We start from the raw sequence: 22,591 nt of genomic DNA, 5'->3' as shown, positions 1-22,591 counted from the left end.
CCAATTTTAAACTTTTCTCGAATGAGAGGAACATTTTATGAACATTGCTACTGTTTACGACTATTTGCAGCTTGGAACGTTTATCAAAATTGCTGTTACTTCATTGCAGCCATTTTTTTAATAGAAAAATGTAAAAACATCTTTGCCTTGAAGACGATGGTTTGAAGTGAGAAAGCTCTTTTCATAAAAAAGTGACGGAGTTATAAAACACACCTTACGTTCAGAAATGGTTCTGGAAGTATCAGAAATACACATCCGGTTCGTAATCCACTCGCCAAGATTCTAATTAGCCTCTTCTTATCTTATGCACTTAGAAAGAACCAAATAACTTTGGTTTCATATATTCCTCTGTTATAATAACAAAAGGGATTTCGTTTTCAGTCTTATCCCCCTTGTGGTTTCGTCTGATGACTTAACACAATTTTTATAAAAAGAAGAAAATAGTTCCCGAAAGTGAAATCACTGGCCTAACCTGTTGCTCATCGATTAATGACTCAGGCGAAACTATTCATTCATTACACATTCCTTCCATGATTCTGATAATTCCCATGTAGGAAAATAAAAGAAAGAGTTGTTCGAATATACTTATTTTTAATCCTAATGCAATTTTAGCATAAAAAGCAACTGAGTAAAATTGCTGATACTTTATGATAACCCCCGCACCTGAAAAGTGTTTTCAATAAAAGCCAATTTCTTTATAAAATTATTACAATAAAAATATTAATCTATAAGATTTCTTTGTTCTCTTGAAAACGTAACCTAAGAAACTTTATTATATCTTCTACTTGGGTCTTCTCCTTTTTCATCTCTGAAAGGTTAAACTGAAAGTTCTTTGCACATAATGTGGTTACGTCGTTCCAAGACTTCTTTCATAAATGAAACAGCTTTTGATTGTGGGAGTAGCACCAAAACATATTCTCTCTCTTTTACACCCAATGTGTGAGACTTGTTTTCCTTCTTTATTGAAACTACACTTTTGCATGCGAGGTAATAAAGATATGTATTAAGTCGTGTTCTTGTGCGGCTTCTGGTGCGAATAAAGATGCAAAAATTGTAAAAAAGAAAGAAAGAACGTCGTGCACTGACCATTCAATAAAACTGTCCTTTTCATGTTGGTATATTTATTCATTTAATCGGCATTTTACTGGTATTATGTAGGCAAAGGCTGTTATGTGCGGTTTCTGTTGCTCTGGACTCCAAACGATAGGTCCATTGAAACACGCGCGACTTGCTTGTCGAAGGTGCGATATAATCGGCTTCTTTACATTGCTTTTATTACCCTGACTATTTACTTGTTTGTGCTTGTAAATTACTTCTGACTGGGCTTTGTGCTCCTTTATCCATTGCATTTCTAATCTCGAAGATTCTTTTCACGACAGCTTGCACGAAGAAAAATAATTCATTTATATATAAATCTATTTATTAATTTTAATGTTTGTTAATTTTAGTTTGGTCTATTTAGTTGGAAGAATCAGAATGCGGGCGGATATTTAAGGAATAGTCTATATTGTATTCTCGCTAGAGAATAAAAATAGTGATTGGTAAAACAAAAATTTTGCTTAACATATTTAAAACGTTGTCGTGAGGGGAAGCAAGCGGTATATATGTACATGCTAATAACATAGGCACGAGAATCATAAAACTTTTTACAGCTTCCCATTTCTTATATATACCGTTCACAGCAACAGAAAGTTATACTACGCGTAACCATTTATGTATATTTCATTATTTGCGTTTTGTTTCGCCTCTCTGGCAAAAGTACTAAATTCCATGGATTCCATTATATTATGGAAGAGTGTCGGTCAATGCACTTTTGCATTATCTTTCAATTTTCGAAAGCCTAAAGTACCTAAAAATACTTTGATTGACGTCTATAAAATATATTTGATTGAATCTGAGTAAATAAATTAATCATTAGACCTCATTCTAAAGAAGACATATTTGAAACATAAATATTTCTTGAGTGAATTTCTGAGCTATTGAAATTAATTAAAATCAATACAATCATACGTTAAATTAAAAAAAAAACAAATAGTAGATTTTAAAAAAATTATATCATGACTAAAATATGAACTTTTCTCTAAGTACACGTGAGGTGAAGAACTTTAATCTTCAACTTGGAGGTCAGCTCCATTTACATGGTAATAACAGAAGGTTCTCTTAATTATACCCATCAAGTGCGTGTTCACAACAACGAGTCAAAAACACTGCCTTTGCATAAATATCGAAAAATTAAAACATTATTACCACATTCAATTATTGTACACCAGAAAACAGACATTTTGAAATTAGGCAAAGAACTTGAAAGGTCATTATAAAATAAGAATTTTAATAACATCATTTTAATATGATGGATGGTTTCCTCATTTCTATTTGAACCGTTTTTGTTAAAAAAATTTCGTAATTATATACATTCCTAAAGATAATCATTCTTCAACTCAAAATTGAAAATGACATAAAAAATTTTGCCTAATTTTAAAATATTAATTTCCACAAAGTGTGTGCAATATGTTGCAAACAAAAGAAAGTTGCTGTTTTTTTTTGCTGAAAAGTTATTTTTCTGCTTCTTAATTTAATAAAATAATTGAATTTACTTAGGGGACCATTTGTTTTATGCATGAGCCCGACAAAAGAATATTTTTACTCTGACGTACGTTATACAGCTTTCTACCAAATGACAATGCACAGATTTCACCATTCGCGACTTATTAACGGCCATTTCGTTAACAGTATAAGAATCTTCGACTTCTTTTTTTTTCATCTCCCTCGTTTAAATTAATCGCGCCAATTATCCCAGGCGCGTTCCAACGTATAGGCAAGTGCAATTACACGTTTTCGAATCTCTTGTCCTTGATACTTATTAGTTGCGTTCGCGCATATGTAGCTACCGATTCTGACATTAATTTATCGTTTTTCTTTTACCTCACAAAGCGATACCGACTCTGGTTTATATATCCATTCACAAATTCTGATTTTCTTGACAAAAATTTCTTTATTCTTTTCGTGATGAAAGAATATAAATCTATAAATATTGAAAATAACTAAATATTAGATTTATTATAATTTTCTTGGTATAAGTAAAATTTGGCCTCTTTTTTATGTTACGTAATTTGTAGATCTTATTTTAACCTGCACTTATACTCATCTATTTCTTATTTGTGTGTCGCGAACATTTATATATTCGTACAAATATTGCTTCCATCACATATCGGGGCGTGGAACCCACTGAAGAATCGAGCAGGTACAAACACACGAGTATCACTCGGATTAGGTTTCCATTCTAGGGATTCTGATCAAAAGGATCGGGTCTGAAAATATCTACGGGGTCAAAGTCCCAGAATCGCTTTCAGAAATTTTTATGAAAAGAGGCGTAAAAAAACACGGGATTCTACCATGGGTTATGTCCCGCAGAGCTAAGTTTAATTTATTTCATTAAAAAAAAAAAAAATTATAGGTCACAAAACCTTGATTTATGCCTTTATTTTAACTCCACTTGCGTGATAATAAACATGAAAAGAAAGAATTTATAGTTTTTAGTAAATTTTAGGAATTTTAGGAAACTATACATATGTTGCACATTCGTCGCACATTCATAATGAGTGTAAATAATGTCGATTTTTGCGTTAAATTAAGTTGCAATTATTAATAATTAATATGTGATTCAATTTTTATCAATTTTCCACATTATTTCCCACTAACTATGAATGTGCAACGAATGTGCAACCTATAGTTTCCTATCCGCCAGGGTACTTACACTGTAAAAATCATAGTAAAATAAAATACATTGTAGGAGAAAGGAAGAATAATTGATGAAAAATCATTTATTACATGAGTGATAATAAAAGTAAAAAAAATCAATTCTCGAGGTCACATCAGATCTTGGACAGGTGAGTTTATACATTCGCTGACATTTTAAAGCAACAATTATTATTACACGCGGAGTTCGGTCCTTATCTTCATATATATAAACGATTAGGGGAAAAAATACAAAATAGCCATGAACTTTTGGTCGGCCCACGATTTCTTTGCAATGGACATAAATCGTTGTTCCAGAAGAGAGCGCGCAGTATATTCTCTCATTGAATTCATAGGCGATAGTGCAAATGTTCAATTGCAATTAGCGGCAAATGCAATTACGAATACATTTAAGGGCTTCTTAACCAGAACGTGACGTCTCTTATACGATAACGAATCCTTCATTAAACAAAATGAATTATATTATAATTTCACCTTTAATCTTAAATAGCATTATATTATTAATTTATCATTAGAATTATTATTTATTGTTGTAGGATATCTTTAACATTATAAAATTTATATTCTTAACAGTACATTTTATATTTATGTGCGTCTTTATAAACTTTGACTTATCACAAATTTGGAATATGACAAAAATATAAACGGGATTCGGTATTATGGAAGTTTTTTTTACATCAAGGGAGAAGTAAAGAGTCTTCTGAAAGTTGGCGAAGTAGTTATAGAATTAGGCTTTTTATTCTTCCTGATCAGTATTTCAAATATGGAATACTGATTTGAAATCAGTTTCACTAATTCAGATTTAGAGGATAATAGAATGAAGTTAGTACTATTTCGTAAACTTTTATTAAATAATTTCTTCAGTAGGACAGTTGAGCCATAAAAAAGTGTTTTTGTATTCATGTACAAGAATTACAGCGTTCCTCCCGTACTCATTTGTCACATAAAACTGTGAATATCTTGCTGAGGTTCTCACAACGAACAGTAATTCAATATTCTGCATAGTAGTATGTATTTTATTAATTCCTGGTGATTACAATATGCACATAAACGATGCCTTTCCACAACGCCCGACAACGGTAAAGTGATATCCAGAAAAAAATTTGCATTTAATGCTTTTTGAAAAATTACCAAACATGAAATATGTCTTTTTTTCAAAGTATCAATCATTTGACTCTGAAGTTTCATTCCTTCACCTTTCACAATGCCAGAAAGAAAAAAGTTTTATAAATTTAATAATATAATATCCAAAATTTAGGAACAAAGCATTAAATTAGAATTCACATTCCATAATTGAATGTTAGGGATATATCTTTCAAGAAATGTAAACCTCCTGTGTGTGTATATAACATATATTCCGCTCGATCGACGTCGCGTTGTTGGTCCCGTTAACTCGAACCCTCCTGACTTCTTTTCTATACTGTGTATCAGTGAACGTAAAAGGCAACGTTATGTTCTTGTGTGAATTCTGTGTATTAAAAAATTACTTATACGATCCATCGAATATGCAGCCGAAAATTAAGAGCGATCTTCATATCGTGACCGACAAAAGACGCCGCTCCCTCTTTCGAACCAATTGACCATTTTGCATACAAATGATGCGTGCGCAATAGCAAACATTACCACATGCAACTTTACGTCATTTCAGTTTACTTAGTCTCTACAAAAGTTTTTATATCCAAAAGAAAACTTCTTCAAATTTCTAACTCTCATTGACATAATCTGTAAAATCACTAATTGTTTAGTTTAATTTTCAATGATGATTTCCGTTTTATCCTTTTTGCGAGCTTCTCGTTTTACGAAATTAGAGGCAATTGCATATGAAAGAATTAACCTTCTCAAGTGCAAATTAGTTTCTCGTGAAGATCCCTAACAGACTGAACCATCATTTTAATCGAGAAACATTGCATCAAAATTATAACTACTATAGTATTTATTGTTTATCAAGAGACCATACGTTTAAGGTCAGATTAATCATTTGAAATACCATCATTATTTTAATTCCACTCTATCTCGAAGGTCTTAAGAGTGTTTAGATCATCAAGATCGTTTGAAAAAACATTGGAAAGTTTAAATGAAGAAATTTACGTTTAAACAATCATTATTGCTTCCTCATAAGGAAGCATATATAGGTAAATTATCGAGATTACCGGAATAATAGATTAAGTTGAAGTTTATTAAAATAAAAGAAATGCATTATTAATTGTGTTATTAATATTGGTAAAATTAAAGGTGATTGGTGACAGGTGCACATCTGAACGGGATGCTGTTTGAGAGTCAAACCCTACTGAACCCCATGACGTCTTATGGAGGAAGCCTTTTCGAATTGGTGCGTTGGTTACCGTTGGGTGGCGCTGGATGGGCAGTTTGGAATGCCGTTTAGCGACTTCTCTCTCCCACCTTAATCGTCCCTGTTACGCGTCTTTTATTCGCGTATGGTGTGCCATCTTTACCAAACTGGCTTCCTCCTTCTTCCTCACTATTCTTTTTCGTTATCCCCCCTTTCTCTTTCTATTTTATTCTTTATTAGATAATACAGATTTTGTTAATTTTAACAACTATTTTAGTTCTACTCTATAAATAATTGCCCAATATTAATTGCTTCATAACTTTCGAAAAATTTAAAAAAAAAAACAGTTTTTGATATGTCTTTCATTTTCTCTTTCTTCTCGACGTCTTTCTTTTCATTATATACCCTGTTTGCAGGTCAAGTTGCTTCAAAAAATTTTTAACGATCCTCTCGTGTCGAAATTATGCGGGTAAGAGTATGAAACAGCACTTAATTGACCAAACCTACCACGGTATTTGGCCACTGCTTGTGTTTTATGGATGTAAGTTTTATTTATTTTTTTTTGTGCTACAAGATCAATTCACCTTTCTCGAATACGTTTTGCTGATTGCGTTTCTTTCTCACACGTATTTTTTTTCTCCTTCGAAAAAAAACCATTGATATTCAATTTGTTGTATTAAGTTCTAAATGGTGGAATCTGTTGTTAAAATAGTGCACTGACCGATTCAAAAATAAAAAAACTAGAGTACTTTAAAAAAAAACTCTCATGAAATAAAATTGAATTACAAGAAAATGATTTATTTTCTTTTTGAAATAATGATATGATGCTGGTCAGCTTCCGAGCAGGCTTTTTCATTTGAGATCGTCTTAGCGCTTAGAGTCACGCACTTGTGCGATCTACACTTCGGTGATGATCTCCCAACCACTTTGTTTGCCGTACTGCTTCATTATATTAGCCTTTCTGCCACGCGAAGAAAATTTATGACAGTAAGAAACTCTGCATCTTTAGTTCATTAAACCCACATCCTACAATATACACGATATTTATTCTATATTTATATATTATCACCCTGAGTGTGACGTTTTATCATAAAATATATATTTTTTTCGTGATGCTAATCGTAAATCAAATATAAATAAATAAACCCTATGGTTAAATCTGTATTATCATTAATCGGTAAAACAGATTTGTCTATTTCAATCAATAAAAATTACCAAGAATTCTAGTAATATTTTTTTCAAATCCTCAATCTTGAAGGAAAAATAATATAGAGCCATTTTTATATATAATCTCGCATCGAATGGTCAATTGATGTCATAAATCGAGTAAAACCGCATCAATGGATGATCATACTAAGACCTAAGGCCAAATAAAATCGTTTATCGAAAGTCCGTTAATAAAATGACTATAACAAGTATACGAAATCACCTTGAGAAATAAATTTTATTCTGAACCTAATAAAATTGACGACGAATTACGACAATTACTACCGTGATCGGTCAATTTCTCCCCCTCAATTATAAGTGGAAAATGTTTAGAAAGTCGACTTTAAAAATTCCTGTCAGTTTCGTCGGATTGGTGACTTTTTTGCGAGCTCAGGTGACAGCATGATGGCAGTGCTTGGCTTCTTGTATATATAAGAAAATGCCAGAAGGCACGCGCATTACTCCACTTTTCTGCGTTGTTGCTCCGCCTGTTTATTGATCATTCTGATAACTGCTTTGCCCCTTATGTATATTATAAATTTCCTGCAGTTTTAATGAAAATTTATGTGTTGGAAGTTCAATCTTTTCATATAAACACATATGAATAGACATTTCTAAGAAAAAAAAATTTCGTTTAGAAAATTCTTCGAAATATCATTTGGGATTCTGACAGGTGAAATGTAATTGACCTTCTTGGAATAGATATGCTCCCAATATATCCGCACAGAGAAATCGTGTTAGAAATCGATTTTGATTTTGAAACTTTTAAATATCGAAACTTGTTTTCATAAAGGAAACTGTAATTTTTATTGTTTCGCAATTTTATCATTAAACAGAATTATCAGAACAATCATCAATAGGAGAAATATAAGAAATATGTTTTTTTAATTCAATATGAAAAGTAAAAAATTTGTTTATCTAAACATATTTAAATAGGAAAAATAATGTACCAACAAGAGGTGTAACACTCAAGAGTCAGATCTTGAATTCAATTCTTAACAACTTGTTAGTCATATAGTTAACTTCTGATGAAGCGTGAACTGTTTTTGGTAAACTGTCCAGAATCATTAATTCTTTTAAAAAGTCTTGCATGATAATATTTTTTTATTTTGAATGGGCGAGACATCAATGACATGATGTCTATTGACATGGATTGATGTAGACTTTCTTTACTAAAACATATGTTAAGAGAAATATCACTTTCAAGCTTTTACGGTTTTGAAATTCAGATACGGTTTCTAATTAGACACGAATCATAAACTTATTTTATGTAATTAAGAAATACGTCCCTTAATTTATATATGTAACGCAAAAGTAAATTTTTATCAAAGTTAGATATAAAAAATTTATCAAAATGCCATGTCACTCTCAATATATAATATTTCTATATGTAGTTGATAATAATCAAAATTCAGACCTACTTTAATGCTACTTCATCCTACATCACATTTACTTCCTACTGAATAAATAATCGACGCATAACTATGCCGGTATTTATAGTTACAGATTGATCCAGATTTAGAGAGTAGAATCCAAATGGTATTATGACAAACAAGAAATACTAAATTATGTGAAAATGACCTAGATTCATCACAGAACCAAAACATTCATCTGAACCCATATAGTGAAAGTTGGCATAACATTCAACTTGTCATGGACTTATAACAATCAATTGATTGAAGTTGCCATAACTTTTTTTGTTCCGGATGTCAAAATCTGTACAAGTCGTATAGAATCAACCGTAAATCATTAAATGGTATATCTAAAATGATTTCTTTTATACAGAAATATGTACTTATAAATACATAATTAAAATAGTAAACCTACAGATTCAGAAATCTTTATTCACATAAGTGCTACAAAAATCATTACAGGAGTTTTATGATCTAAAATCAATAAGATTTTGACTGTTCTTCCTTTGTACAAAATAAGGCTGGGAATTTTCCAAAACAGGTTTAATGTATCTACACGATTGACAAAATCAATAAGAGAGTTCATCGTAACAATAAATAATTCGTAAACAATAAATTAACAATAAAAGAACATTATATTTTCAATCGAATAAACAAGTGATATTATAATATTTTCTTTATAAACTGTAACTTGACTTTATTCCGTTATTATTAACAATATCAAGAAGGTGAAACATTATTATTGATAATTATTAAAAATGACTTATAGTTATGCTCTGCATTGATGACTAGACCTATGACAAACTGTAACTTGAAACACATACTTGAAAACTAAACATGTTGACTCGATGCAAAATTCTTTAAACATGGAGCGCCAGTATTTCAACTGGACTTGTGTCAAGTATAGGAAATTCTCAAAATGCGGTAACATTAAATCGTTAATCATAGCGAAATTCAAAAAACAAGGATTCAAAAGTCTCAATGGCGATTGGTGCCATTGTGACGCTAATCACAAAAAATAACGCCACAATGTATAATCAAATTCCAAATTTCTGATGCCAATTGTCGAGTATTAAATTCATCATGGATTACAGAGTGAACAGCCCCTTGGTTCATCTGTAACTGTACAAGGAGAAATGAGAGTCGTCCTGTTTGAAAGCAGATAAGAAGATGTTTTTTATACTGAAGAAGAAGAGGAAGAAGAAGATAAGAGGTTAACCCTCCGACAGGGGCAGGTCAGGTCGTGCCCGAGCACGTTGCGGACATGGTTCGACGCGCGACGTGCGAGTGACGTGTGCCATGTGGCAGGATTGAATCGGTGGAACTCGGTGAACGTCGGTTCCGCTATTCACTTCGAGGGGCGTCCCCTATCCCCTTGGAGGATCCATTCGTGAAGAGGGGGTACCGGCGCGGCGTAAAACTCCACGTGTTGCTAGTGCCTCGTTGTATCTCCCATCATATTATATGTATATCCCAGAATATTTCGGTCGCAGAAGAAGAGACGGTCTACCGTCATACCGTTCGGTGAAGCTAGTCCACACCACGCGGCCATAGGATAGGGTACACAACTTACGTACTTTACTTGACCGTGATAACGTGTGTTTCTCGAAAGTGGTGGTTCAACTGGACCTCCCTCTCCTTAGTCGAGATTCTTTAGTAGACCCCCGAATCAGTCAACACTCGACAACGACATCATCAGCTGTTCCCGTGCGCTCGCATTCTTTTTTCTTTTATCATTCATGTTTTACCACCGCTCACGAATGGGATCCTAACATATAATTAATTCATTCATAAAAATGAGTTCACTTGTTTATGAAGATTGAATTAGTGAATCTGGGTAATCTTTATTACTGATGAAGATCTAGTGTCATTGGAAATAAAGAAATGTGACAAAAGTGATTAAGGAACTTTAGATGGTTCGAAGAAGATTTAACAATTGGAATAGGTTTTCAGAACCTTTGTTTCTAGAAAACTTGGGTAGTTCGAAGCTTCTTAGCTTCGAATAATCCTTCCAACGTCATCAATCTAGGAAAATCGAAAGAATCTCAAAAATTGAACAATTCGAAAAAGAACAGAAAGCATATTTCCTAATAAGTGAAAGGTTTCCCAATGATTTAGTTACTAATAATCTTTAAGTGAAATCAGTACCATGATGATTTAGTTATTAATCTTGATTTCAATTTGCAGTATACAAAGTGATTCAAATCTGATAAGTTGTCGATGATTGTGAGAGGAATTTTCGTTTATTGAAATTAATTCACTCAGTTCGTGATGTGTGTTAATGTCAAATGTGAAGTTTAGTGTATCGTGTTTTGTTATAAATTTTTTTATTTTTGTGCCGTCAAACTGGAGGTTCTGGGAATGTTTCCGCCGCGGACGGAAACGTCCACGGCTGAGAAGCTGGCTTTGTGCTATGCGCCACACGTGGACATGACAACTGTTATTGAAGTTGAGGTGAACAAGTTTTTCACTCTTATTTTTATCACTCACAGTTTATACTATAAGAAAACAAAACATTGTGTAGTATCAACGCTTTTTTTGAATTTCAATTTGATATTAAATTAATAGCGTTGCATATCTTATTTTCATATGTCACAATTTTCTTCAATACTATCACGAGGTTACACGATACAAGACGCCGTTAGCAATGGTTTCTAAAATAGTACAAATTACAAGCAACAAATTTAACACTTTTTTTTAGTGTCAGGATAACGTGTTACTCCCAAAATAGTAATTCCAGAAGTTAATTCATTAGCACCTTAATAAAAAATCATCTTAATAACGGGTTTTAAAGGAAATGAAAATAAATTTAGAAAAATTTAAAGGCTATTAAATAAAAAATTCAAAATTATGTAAAGGCAAAAGGGGTTTAAATGTTACTAATTGTAAGGAATTCTTTGCTTAATTATCAGGGGAATTTTATTTTGAAACAATTGATTATATAATTAATCAAATAATTTTAATTTAATTAAAATTAATTTGATTAGATTAATTTAATTAAAATTAATTTAATTTGTTTGATTTATAATGGAATCAGTATTATGACTGTTACGTTATAGAAATTACTGCAACAAGTGTAAACTTCTTAAAAATTGGAAAGTATTTCCCAATGCCAATGTAACTCTTACATTGGAAAATTTGGTTATACTTAGTAGACATTGCATACATTTATCATCACTGAATTCCCATGTGTCACATGATAGTTATAACCATCTTGTTCAAACTTCACCGGAGCATTAAATATCTCTGTCGACATCGGATTCTTTTCGCCCGGTTCCTCATTAAATATATAGCTGAGATTCTTATCTACGAAACCGTTACGTTTGGCCATATTGACTTACTGTCTAAATGCCACTACTAATTTAGAGCAAATCAGACCGTATCTATTATTAATTTCATTTTTAAATCGCTTTCTTCATTAAATTTTTTTTTAAAGTAGAATTTCCTTTTAGAAATGAATGCTTTGTCGAAGACTATCATAAATTTTTAGTTGAACTTTTGATACCGAATAGCAGTAGCTAAGCTATAAACTGAGAACTATAGACATGATTCTGATGTCAGTATCAACAAATCATTTCTTTCGGTATCGGATTTCATTTTGAATCCACTCGTTTTTGATTCACCTTTTTTGATAAATAAATAAATAACTAAATAATTTTATTTATATATAAACAAAAAGCGTATTTTATTTCTATATATTTTCTATAATGATATTTTTATAACAGTTACGATAACGCTTGCCGTAGCTTGCAGGTTCTGTATCAGGAAATGTCTTATATTTATTCAAGTGGAGAAACATCTATTCTCATAGTGCAAAGGGTATTGTAGATAAAAGGACTATGGGTATATAGTCCGAGAGTTGGTATATGAAGATGTTCCAGATACTATCAGATTTCAGACGCGTTTAAACGTACACCTACATGTCTTGAAACTAAGACGTTCCACCCAATATCCGGATTATTATCTATGATAAATCTTTACTAACAAAGTTTTACGATATTCCGATCGCGAGATTGCAGTAGCCAACTGGTTGTGAAACTGGTTTAACAGTTTTCTCGAAATCTTCAAAATATATTTCCCAGAGCTTTTAAAATTGTCTAATGTTTATGTCATTATGTTCAATTCAGAGCGTATATTTATTTTATTTATTTATTTGATAGATCTAGATTGCTCGCCAATATATTTAAGTGAAAGATATTAGGGGTTTAAATAAATTTTTTTTCTACTCCTACTAGGACTTTTGATTTTTTTTGAATTTATACCGTTAAATATTTTTTGTCACTAAAGAATGCCGCTTTTATAATTTGCTTTATTTTTCACAAGTACATTTTTAAAGACTTCATTTTGTTTCACAAATTGAAAAAGTTTAACTATGTTTCCCTCACAGCAACGGATATTTCAATTATTCAATTTTAAAAAATAATATCATTCTAAAAATATTTTATATACTTAAACTATCCAATTTACCGAAACACTATATTTACTACAAGGAAATAATTAAATGAAGAATTTATTTTTCGTACAGGGAGAGAAATTTTTTAAATTAGCTGTGGTTTGACGATCCTTTGGAATATTAATGTTTTATTCTTTCAAAAAAAAAAAAACAAACGATGAGCGTTGGACTGAATATCAATTTGTTAAAGACACTTTTAGAATATTCTTTTAAAAATGCCAAAGCTATAATTATTAGGATATGAATTATTTAATGTAAAAAATTTTTATGGTAAATGATAACATAATTATAAATGCTGTAATATAAATTGATACTTGTTGCTAACTTGCCAATCAATAATTCAACTTCTTCGTTTTGCGTTTTTACTCTATTGGGTCCGTTAATTGGGATTTTTGAAAAAATCAGGAAAAAATAATTAAGTCTTGTTTAAATTAAATTTTCTCTTTCTACAAAGATTTCACCTTTGGCTTCTTCGTCAAACAAAGAATTTCCTGTAATGAAGAAAATATTAATTACTTAAATTTTCAGAAAACATCAGCATATTTTATCAAACTATAATAAATGCACTATAAAGTAAACTAAGAAGCTGTGTTCCTTTTTTCCACTTCTAGAGTTGATATTCAACTATTTGGAATAAATTCTGGTTTAAAAATTTTTTTTACTAAAAGTTGCGAAATTACTCTTTAGTAACATATATGGCACTTGACTTGACAATCTTCCTGCTACGGTTTATCATCTCTAATAAGATACCAATCAGGTTTATCGCGAAACGATACTGTCCTGCTAGGTTGTTATCTCCAGTGTTCGAGATCAGGATACGCCTACATTTTCTGTTCAGTAGCTACATATTTGTGCATGCGACAGATACTCAAGGATTTGCATAGTTTATGCCCATTCGCCATTAAAATCTAAAGCTGAACTCAAAAGCTTGTATGCACCGCTGCGCTGCCGGAATCTTGTGGGCGTTGGTACGCTGGTAGAGTTGATATCTTTTGAGCATTGCCTTTTTACGTCATCTTCTCTCTTTTTGCGGTCCAGAATCCTCACTTGCTTTATAGGACCATATTCCGATTTCTCACTTAAGCTCCACATTAAATTGCCAATGTTCGGCATCACAGATAAAAAGAATACAAAAACCGACCACAGGAAATCTTGTAAATCATACTTAAAGATTCACGATATACATGGCTCTACCTTTTAATGTACCTCATGTAAAAACCTGTGAATTTACTACCGAGAGCCTTATGAATAGCTCTGATATTCATGCTTGGATTCAAACTAATTTTTACTTTCATTATAACTTCGTTTTTTGAAAATTATTTCAAAAATGTTTGTCAAAGAAATCTTGTTTATACATTTAAATTAGGATCAGATTTTACATGTTTCTTGAAAATTTTATAGAATATAATTTATAGAAAATTTTATATTAGAAAAATTCTCAAATTTCATTGAAATCCAAGCCTCTGAAAATGATGAAAATTTCACTTGGCAAGACATAGGTATGTTGTATCTGTAGGAATAGAAACGAGAGAACCTGTTTGTCTAGAACAACTATGAAGATAATTCGAATCCCGTATAGTGGCTCGGCTATAATCGACGTTTTGTGAGCCACTGAAAGAATGGATTTATTGGCAAGAAAAAGAGGAAAACCTGGAAAATGACATTCGTAACGAGATAAAGGTAGCTCGTTAACGCGACGCTCAAAACAAATGCCGTTAAAGTTATTCCATAACCCCGGTATTCGTTATACGACTATAAATTCTATATTGCCCAGCACATATCCTGTTAATTAATATCATCTAATAAATATTAGAGTCGATTAACGTCGAGAAATCATACTTGTTCGACAAGTAATACGCCGTATAAATTTTCAACGTAATATATTATCCTAATAACCAAATATTTCAACATTTGATGTTTACACCAAATTTGTACCCGGGGCTACAATTTAATATTATAGTTAAATTGTATTTACTTAATTTTGTCGCTACATTCGCTGGCTCCCCTTCCGGATAGGTAACTATGAATGTGCAACAAATTCGTTGCACATTCAATAATTACAGTTCAAATGAATAAATTAATTATTTAATGATTGATTTTGCATTTTTCTTGTTACAATTATTACTAATTAAAGTGAACGAATTTAAATATAAATGAATAATTTGTTTTTCAGGACCGTCTAACGGGCCATGGTGGAATTTCCTCGCTGGGCGGTGGAAATTCGTCACCCTACTCCGGTGGTCATCATCATGGTCATCGGGGTAATGGCAATGGAGGCGGTATGCCGCATCATGGAGGAGCATCCTTACCAACAGCTTCAGATTTCCAACCACCTTATTTCCCACCCCCGTTTCCGTCCCATCATCATGCACCAGCGAGTCCTCAACATCCGGGACTTGCACAACCCCAGCACCTGGATTATCTTGTCGGTGATCCTTATACCCAAACCCTTAACACCCTTCATCAACATCACTACAATCACTTGAGTGCGGCAGTTACCGCGGGCCAAAGGAGTGGGGATCTCAGGAGGGACGCAGAAGGCATTCACGTGGTAAGAAATCATCTTGATTATGTCGCATGCCAACGTACATTTTACAAACGTCTTCCACTGCTCTTGCAGAAGCCGAGAACCTTTTAACTGGATAATATCTTTGTGAAATCTCGTATACGCTCTTATAGTATGATGTCAAGTTTTTTGTAAAAAAAAATCTTCTTAATCAAACTGTTCACAAACCGCAAAATTTCAGTTTTTATTAAGAATAAGAGTATGATAAATATTATTTAAATCTTTAATTTCAGTTTTCTAATGAAATTATTCCACTTTAAAATAGGAAACATTTCTTTAAATAATCTGCGTTTATAATTTGATTCTAAGCAAATATTAGTATTTTCAAATAAAAAAATGTGATGATTTTCATGAGAATGAATAACCAGTGCCAGCGGTGGGATCTTCATTTTCGTTTTATTCTTCTGTAGAGTTTTGTCAAAAAAAAATTAATATTCCCTATGCAAATTGTTGGTCAATTTCATTATATTACTTACAATAATATAGCTGCGATAAGCTTCGAATTAAATTTCCATTCGCCAAAATACCACAGAAAAAAAGATGAAACAATACAAATTGTCGTTTTCAACAATTTTTTTTTCACATGTCTTTTAAAGTTTACTGTCTTCTTACATTAATATCTTTATGTGACATAAAATGAAATGATATAACTAAAATGTGATTTTAAAAACCTGCAAAATTCAATCATAAAATAAACCTTCTATAAAGATAATGGAGCATCAGGAAGAGGTCTAATTTTTAAATAAAGAAAATATTTTACCTTTGATAACTTTATTAAAGGCCATATAGTTATAGCTTTTATTGCTGTGCCCTGTCAAAGGTGCTTGAATACCGTTAAAATCTAATTGCACTCTTTGATAGTCATTCGGCATTAATGTATACTTACATAAGCAATAAATGCAATTCAGCTTTTGCTAGCTCGTTACATTCCTCATTTCAAGAAATTATTAAGTAATCGAAGCGTTAATGTTCCAATATAATGACCGTACAATACTGCGTGTTCATTACCATTACTGATTCATTTTAAATCATCTTCTTTTATGTCAGTATACAACGCGTATAAAGGTCATTCAACTTGATACATTTTATCAATTTTCCTCTAATGAAAAATTCTCCAATGTTGACAAATCTTTTCTAGTGTATTTCTTAAAAAAATTATAGTAAAAATAATAAATTATATCGACAAAAAGCTATTTCAGTGGAAATATTGATTTTTATTTAATTTGTAAATTTTAATCAGATTGTTGAAAGTTTATTGTTATGCTGAAAGTATACATAGATATTTGGATAATTCCAAGGTACAAACCACGGAACTCGCATAGTTACTGTTAGCTGAGAGAACTTAGATGAAGTCTTATGTATGAAATTTAACCACACAAATCGCTTTCATCTTGAAACAATATTCGGCATCATATATAGTATATTATAAATTCTGAGACATTATATTCATAAATTTTTTAAAATTTATATAATTTTAAACAACAATAATAAAAGACAAAATAATTATCAAAATTATCCAAATCAGCGTAAAAATTATAACAATGGCTATGTAGAAAATGCAAGATATATACACCTTACAATGTTAATCAAGAGGATAAATTTTCACAAAATGTAAATAACCAAAACAATGATGATTGTGAACAAGCAAGTATAAATGTAACAAAAAAAGTAAAAAATCCATATACCATTTCGTATTTTATTTTTATAAACTATATACTTTTAATGAAATTCTAATAGAAATTCTGCCAGTTTATTATATTAATGACGATTAATTACTTTTTAATTTTTATTAATTCAGTATGAATTTAAGGTAATTGTATTCGTGATTTGTAATTAAAATCTGATAATTAATAATCAAGCTGTTCTATATAATATATTGGATATTAAAATGTGAAACATGATTATCTCATTTTATAATGTTAAATAAAGAGAAAAGGATTCGCTTGTATAATGTTGAACCAGGTCTTCAATAATAAAATTTCTAAAAATATCCATATTAATTAATAATTAATTGATAATAATCATATTAATATACTTTTCAATTATAAGTATGTGATTACTATAATTCTTTAAAATTTAGCGCTTTTTTGAACTTAAAAGCTTCTCAAGACAGTTTTCTTTCATGGCTTAAAATTTTGCATATAGTGGGCCATGCGCAGTAATTTACTTATTAAGTTCCGGGCAGACCTTAAACATTCCCTGAAGGTGCATACCGCAAAAGTTTGCTTTGATGCAAACATGCCAAGAATTACAATGCCTGACATACTGTACGATAAGTCGAAAGGGTTCCATTCTTTCAGATGCAAATCATCATACAGCGAATTTCTTAAATTTATGCTGAAAAATTTACGCCAAGCGAATATTCTACATTTTTTTATATTCACTTTTAATAATATACATTGTAAAGAATTTCTATTTTTTTAAAATAATTTTCGTTATTTCATTTCAATTTCTTTTAGGAAATAGGTAAATAAGTAGAACATTATATATATTTTTGCTCAAGTGAATCCTAATTTTTATTTATAATATATATTCTAATTGACACATTAAATGAAAAAACAAATTTATTTTTCACCTTAAACAACTTAATCAGTATAATGAGACTCAAACTCATCAGGTAAATGTAATTATTTTAAACATCAGATTTTAAGTTCCAACGGTCCTTTCATGTGAAATGATATTAAAGAAATATAATTATAGAGCGAGAGGAGAAAGTGAAGATTGAGTTGAAAAAAGAAAGCTTCCTTTCATAAGAGCCTTTAAGGTTTTAAAATTGCAATCAGTTAATTATCATAAATTTTTTTATTTTTGCGTTAAAACTTGACAAATTTACTTGCCATCATGTTGGAAAATTTTGTTGAGATTTTGTTTCGAGTCAAGGGAGATATGAGTAAAATAATACCAACACCTGTTGAAGCACGTAATATTGCACAATTTGTCATATACAAAATCTTTATATCATCTTACCAGGAAACGAAAGACAGCCATTAAAATATCTTGCGGTAGTAAAATAACAAAATTTTTCGTTCTTTTTCAATGAATAACGTTTTTTTTTAATTTTGTTTCGAGAACAATATTTAATATAAAAATTATAAAAATAGAAATTTTTTTTAATAAAGTCTACAAGCTACGTTAAGTAATAAAATGTATAAAATCGGTGAAATTTATAAAAATTAATTAAACAATAATTCTTCGAATAAGCTTTCACATTGTCACATGTTGTCACGGGAAATGAAATAAGAGATGAGGATTGAACAAAAAGGAAAAAAAAAGTGGAGTGCTAATTAAGCAGGTTGGAGTGAAGTGAAGACTAACTTCGCGTTAGTTATAAATTGATGTAACCGCACCACGCCACTCGACTAATGAGATGAAACGTGATCGCCTTTCTCTCGTTAAACGACGGCCACCAAATGAAATCACGTTGACTGAATTTTTGCCGCTCCGATATCCCGAGATATATATATACCTATACCCATTACTCCAATCAAAACTGCTTCAAGCAAAATAGATAAGTATCATGATTAGTTCCCTATACTTGTTACAATTGAATCAGTTTAAATTTCACTAATTTTCAGTAATTTACTTCTTGGGATTTCAATGAGTTTTATCATCAGCCAACTGCGCTTTGTGTTAATAAATTAATTTTGTATGATAATTTAAATTCTACTGGTACGATTCTTAGCCTAATTTAGAACCACGAAATAGATCTGAAATATAATTATTTCGTTCTATTTTACATTGGATTAAATATCGTTTCAATTACAATGTTTCGGATGAGATTTATATGATCGATTGCAATACAGGACAAAAGAGATTAAATGAGTGATTTGCGTAATCTTGATTACTTGCAATAATTATTGGCAATCTCTGACTATTGACTTTCTTTGAATGAAATGGTGCGCTGAAGATATTAAAAAAAATAAAATGAAAATGCATGTATGTATGTTTATTTACACGGCTACAAGCTATGCATGTATATTAGTAACTCCACACGCAGATAAAATTTTTTATATGTGTGATGGTATCGTCAAGTCATCGTAGACCTGACCCACGTGGGAATTGGGTCTTACGACTAAGTATAAAAAAAAACTACCGAAATTTTATTTCGTATGAGGCGTGGTCCTCTCATAAACTTAAACACACATAAGCAACTTTTCCAACGTGGAGAATAAATTATTCATAATAACTGAGACTGACGTATTCTTCAAACACGTGCGTCCGAAATTAGACTTTTAGGAATACCTTGTATTTTCAATAATTTACTTTTGTAAAAGTCTTAAGCAGAGTACTTTATTTAAATTTCCGTTATGCTTGAAATGATGTGCCACAAAAACAATTGGAAATGTAATTTTATTTTTTACGTTGCATGGAAATTCCAGACAGAAAAGAAAAGACAAACAGAAAAAGAATTTTTTACACCTTTCTAATTAAGTAAAGTTCATGCACGCTTTTACAAATGTCACCAAACGTGGGAAATGTGTCAAAGAGACGCAAACTAAGATTGGTTAATTATCGTTTCTCTGAGAATAAGCGAAGGTTATTTTTCGATTTGAATCGGATCGCGGTTTTAGAGTCACTCGAATACTCGCGTGTTTAGCATTTCAATATATCCAACGAATAGTGATCAAACGAAACTGATAGACTTGTTTTTGCTGTAGAATTTTTTTTTACCATTGATATTATCGTAAAATACCTTGTCTTCATCATACATATACATTCTCATAAATTAGAATAAAACTCTTCAGGTAAATGTAACAACTTGCTTTCATTTGAACAGAAGCTATTTTATGTGTTTAATATTTCATGTGTTCTTTAGTAACTTAATCTTTGGAAAATAAGTCAAACGTTCCGTTAGCAAATTTACGTATACATGCTTTACTAATAAGAATGATTTAACCATCGTCACGATTTAGACAATTCTTCACACCTCTCTTGCCTATTAGAAAAGTCAATAATATTTAAATTCTAAACATTTTAAGGAAGTGAAACTCTTTTTGCGGTTCACTTGTATTTAGTTTATTGATTAAAAAGATTATTTACATTTGTACGGAGAGAATTTGTACTTTAATGTGAGAGATTAAAGAGCATGAAGGTTTATAGTACCGCTAACCAAGTGTTTCCATATGAAAATGTTGTTCATCCCATACTGAAAGTTGATTCCTATTCGTCTTCAATGACGTTCGCGTAAGGTACACTGCACCATCAACACCTGATGGAAGATGAAAATTAAATTTAAACCTATAGGAATTTTCACCTTCCTTATAATATATCTACATGCATAAACCATTCGAGGTATCTTAATGATAGAGATGGCAAAGGTCCTCCCATGACGGATTTTCACTCGGTGTGAAATCAGGCTTTTAGAATTTCATCTATACTTTGCACAAACCATTCAGTGAATATTTTATTCTTTGTTAATGTTTGAAAACGTTTCCCATTTTCAACGGGCATTCATCATTCGATAAAGTATATATACTTTATGCTACTGATTCCTAAAGTACTTTAACTTTTTTTGTTAATTAAAAAATCATGGATTTATTTTTTTTGCTGTCCTAGGTAACTTTTATAACGTAATTATTATCAACGGTAGATCTCTTGTTTTTTTTAAATCTTTAAATAATTTCTATGACACATCACGTACTACTGAAGTTATTTGTTGAGGCCTATTTTTCTGTCCGTGCACGCACATATTTATACACATACATACATGTATACAATACATATGACCACTCGATACACTTATCATCAGTGACTCTTCTGAAGGAGGGAAGATTGTCATCGGGGAAACGGAAGGCAGGTCTATGCGAAAGCAGGAGATTTCTCGCTAACGATAACCCGCAGACCCGCTTTCATCTCACCACATAAAGAGAAAAATAACTCTGCGTCAGGTCGAATCGACGCTGATTTTAACCCCTCATGAAATTTACTCATGATTCACAACGAATTTGATTATCATGTCAAACTAATTGTCATTATTAATTGATTTTGAAAATTTTAATTCTACTTTAAAGTTAAATAAATTAAAATTTTAATTACGTCTTTTAAAGTAATTTTAACACAAAGATTCTTCTATGTTCAACTTGAGTATAAAATTGGGCAGAGTAACAGTATTTGTACAAGATTTCGTATATGAAAATGTCGTGCTGGTACCAAAATCTGAACTGAACTTTCCTGGCAAATGTTGTTCTTTTATACAAATAAATTATGGTTTTAATAGAACAATGGTGTGAAATCAAATAAGGGTTAATTAATTTTTTATATAAATTTATATTGTGACAAATATCTTGAATTGATCATATGTAATTTTATTGTTTCAGACAAATATGCATGCGTCGTTTCCTTACGATGGTGGACGAAATAGTGGTGGCGGTGGTGGAGGCGGAAGAGGTGTTGAATATGGTGCTGTTCGACGTCCGGACGCACTTCTTCCACCCCCAGGTCTAGATCAGACTGATCTTGTACTTCATACAAGTCTCGTTGATGACCCCCAGGTGAGCGACGATGTACGTAATCGCAACACTTATTCATGATCAATTTATAATTTTTAGCAGCCGGTAAAAATTATTATATATTTCTATTACTAACAGCAACTTTAATATCGTTCAATCCAAGTCTAAATTTTTACTTTAGTTCAAATAAAGACAAAACAGCAAATAAGTAAACTTCTTGTGGTTGACAAATATTTCGCTTTGAATTTGTATTCACATTCCTGTCTGTTTTTTTAGGAAATTTTATATACGTACAAAAGGGCATTTAGTATAAGTTGAGAATTCTTTAAATGCTTTTTCATATCATAAAGAGTCTTGAACCTTTTTTCGTTTATTTCAAATAGAAAGAATAAATAAATCTGTTAAAGACAATTAAACAGTACACTACAATTTATAATCTAAACAAAATTATATCATTCT

The 22,591-nt window shown here is 31.2% G+C and overlaps 1 protein-coding gene across 11 annotated transcripts in view; it reads left to right on the top strand.

Annotated features, from left to right (window-relative positions):
• LOC127290759 (transcription factor AP-2-epsilon) overlaps positions 1–22,591 on the top strand; it is a 132,911-nt gene that overhangs the window by 85,849 nt on the left and 24,471 nt on the right. For 9 of the 11 annotated variants that reach the window (XM_051319600.1, XM_051319576.1, XM_051319609.1 and 6 more), the window contains 2 exons: positions 15,291–15,668; positions 22,001–22,186. In XM_051319600.1, the coding sequence (XP_051175557.1) occupies positions 15,291–15,668; positions 22,001–22,186 (564 nt within the window). Of the gene's footprint in view, positions 1–10,145; positions 11,119–15,290; positions 15,669–22,000; positions 22,187–22,591 lie in introns of those variants that run through there. The other 2 variants (XM_051319560.1, XM_051319551.1) reach the window with 2 other exon arrangements.

The sequence above is a fragment of the Leptopilina boulardi genome, unplaced genomic scaffold (assembly GCF_019393585.1).
Source record: "Leptopilina boulardi isolate dan_hultmark-lab unplaced genomic scaffold, ZJU_Lbou_2.1 LbouV2_123, whole genome shotgun sequence".
NCBI classification, from domain to species: Eukaryota; Metazoa; Arthropoda; class Insecta; order Hymenoptera; family Figitidae; genus Leptopilina; species Leptopilina boulardi.
The sequence above is the reverse complement of the archived record's forward strand: the minus strand, read 5'-3'. Positions and strand labels throughout refer to the sequence as shown.